Source organism: Helianthus annuus, chromosome 9 (assembly GCF_002127325.2).
Source record: "Helianthus annuus cultivar XRQ/B chromosome 9, HanXRQr2.0-SUNRISE, whole genome shotgun sequence".
Lineage (NCBI taxonomy): Eukaryota > Viridiplantae > Streptophyta > Magnoliopsida > Asterales > Asteraceae > Helianthus > Helianthus annuus.
In genome coordinates, this window is record NC_035441.2 from 186919193 (window position 1) to 186920986 (window position 1794).

At 43.5% G+C, this 1794-nt stretch overlaps 1 protein-coding gene across 1 annotated transcript; it reads right to left on the reverse strand.

The window, feature by feature from the left end:
• Positions 1-553: 553 nt before the first annotated feature.
• On the reverse strand, positions 554-1498 carry LOC110880183 (thaumatin-like protein). The gene has a single exon (XM_022128767.2). It carries the CDS (start codon positions 1429-1431, stop codon positions 709-711), a length of 723 nt encoding a protein of 240 aa, XP_021984459.1. The 5' UTR covers positions 1432-1498; the 3' UTR covers positions 554-708.
• Positions 1499-1794: the final 296 nt, after the last annotated feature.

Below are 1794 nucleotides of genomic sequence, written 5' to 3' on the forward strand. Positions count from 1 at the left end.
ATTTCATATCCGGACCATACCGTCGGGTTCGAGTTTCCAATACCTGGTTTAAAAAACCCAGGTCCGAATATTTCTTCTAGGTTCGGGTTTTTTGTGCATCACTAGTTTTTGCAAATAAAGCTTGGGTTTTCTTCCGAAACATTTCTAATTTTATTTCATTGATCACATATTTCAGCCCAATACCTCTAAATTTTTGGGCCACGATACTTATATGTTTCACCCCTGCCTCGTAATTAGAGGAAACACTCGTAGTCCGCAATTCCGGGCTACAAAATATGCCATATTTCAGCCCACTACCTTGGAATTAACGTTATGATTATTCCAAGAATATCAAAACCTCATGAATGGGCCCAAAAAACCATCAAACTTTTAGCCCACTACGATACTATCACCCTAACGGCGTCGTTTTATACTTCAGGTTACCCTTCCCTTTACCCAAAGCAGTCATTCTGCTTAGATTCCTCTTAGCTATGTCTCCATCAGTCAACAACACCATTCAATTTAAAACATACATTATTCTAAGAATCCAAAGCACAAACCAAACACCATACGATATCAGAAACATATTAAAATAACGAATCTAGAAAATCCATAAGCATAACTCAAAAACACAAACATCCAACTAGTCTAAACAATAATAATAATAAATTAGTTCAAGTCCCACACTAAACAAAACAAAACAATGCATTGATACTTGTACCGTACAAACTAATGATGCGGACAGAAAGTAAGCAAATAGCTAGCTCCAGTGCAAGTAGCAATACTCGTCGGATCATCGTACGCATACGAATACGCCCTTGGACAAGCCACCTTAAAAATCTTCGAATACGCCGTAGGTTTACATGTCTGAGGGTTCCCATAACTCCCAGTACAACAAAACCTCGGAGAGTTAAACGCTGAACACGCGCTCTTACACGCCACCACGCGCCTCTTGTCACGTGACCTCACTTGCAAACCCACCGGACACATAACATTCAGATCGCTAACACATCCGGCGTAACTACATTTTCCGGTACCCTTAAACGGCGTTATAGCGATGGGTAGGTTATACCCGTCGACTAAACTCACGTCGTAGAAGTCTTGTTCGGCGGTCAGGGTGATTTCCGCTAGAGTTGCCGGAGGTGCACCGCCGGCGCCGTTGCAAAAGAGGGTGCCGCCGCAGTCGCCGGTGGCGCATTTTCCCCGGCCGGAGGAGTCAAACGCGCAGCCTTCACGCCCCCATAAACGGCCGGACCAGGCAGGTGGGAGAAAAAGAGTGTAGGATTTTTTTGGTGGGAGTTTGAAACCACCGCGAGCGAGGACTGGGTGGCCCGCGCCGGGCTGGATACCCGGCCAGACTGGGTGATTGCACTTGTTGACCATCATGATGGTGGTGGCGGCGACGCCGTGGACGGTGGCGATGAGGAGGAGGAGGAGGATGGGGAGCTGCATTGGTTTCTTTTGATGAAGGGAACAGAGAGAAGAAGAGGCAATGGTTGATAGTGTCACACTACTAAACGTTGGATATTAATAGGGTGTTAATAAATTCACAACTCAAAATTTTATTTTTTTATAAGGCTGTAAATAAGCTAAGTAAAGTCTAGCTAAATCCAGTTCGAGCTCGGCTCTGGCTTAAATTTTAAATCGAGCTGAGATTTGAGGCTCGAGCTCGACTCGATTAGAATTTGAGCTAACTGGGTTCGGCTCGTTTTAGTTTGAATTAACAAATAAACCGTAAAATTTATTACTTAAAAAGGCCTTAAAATGAATTTCTTCATAGATTAAAGGCTATAATTGTCATTTAATTTAACTATG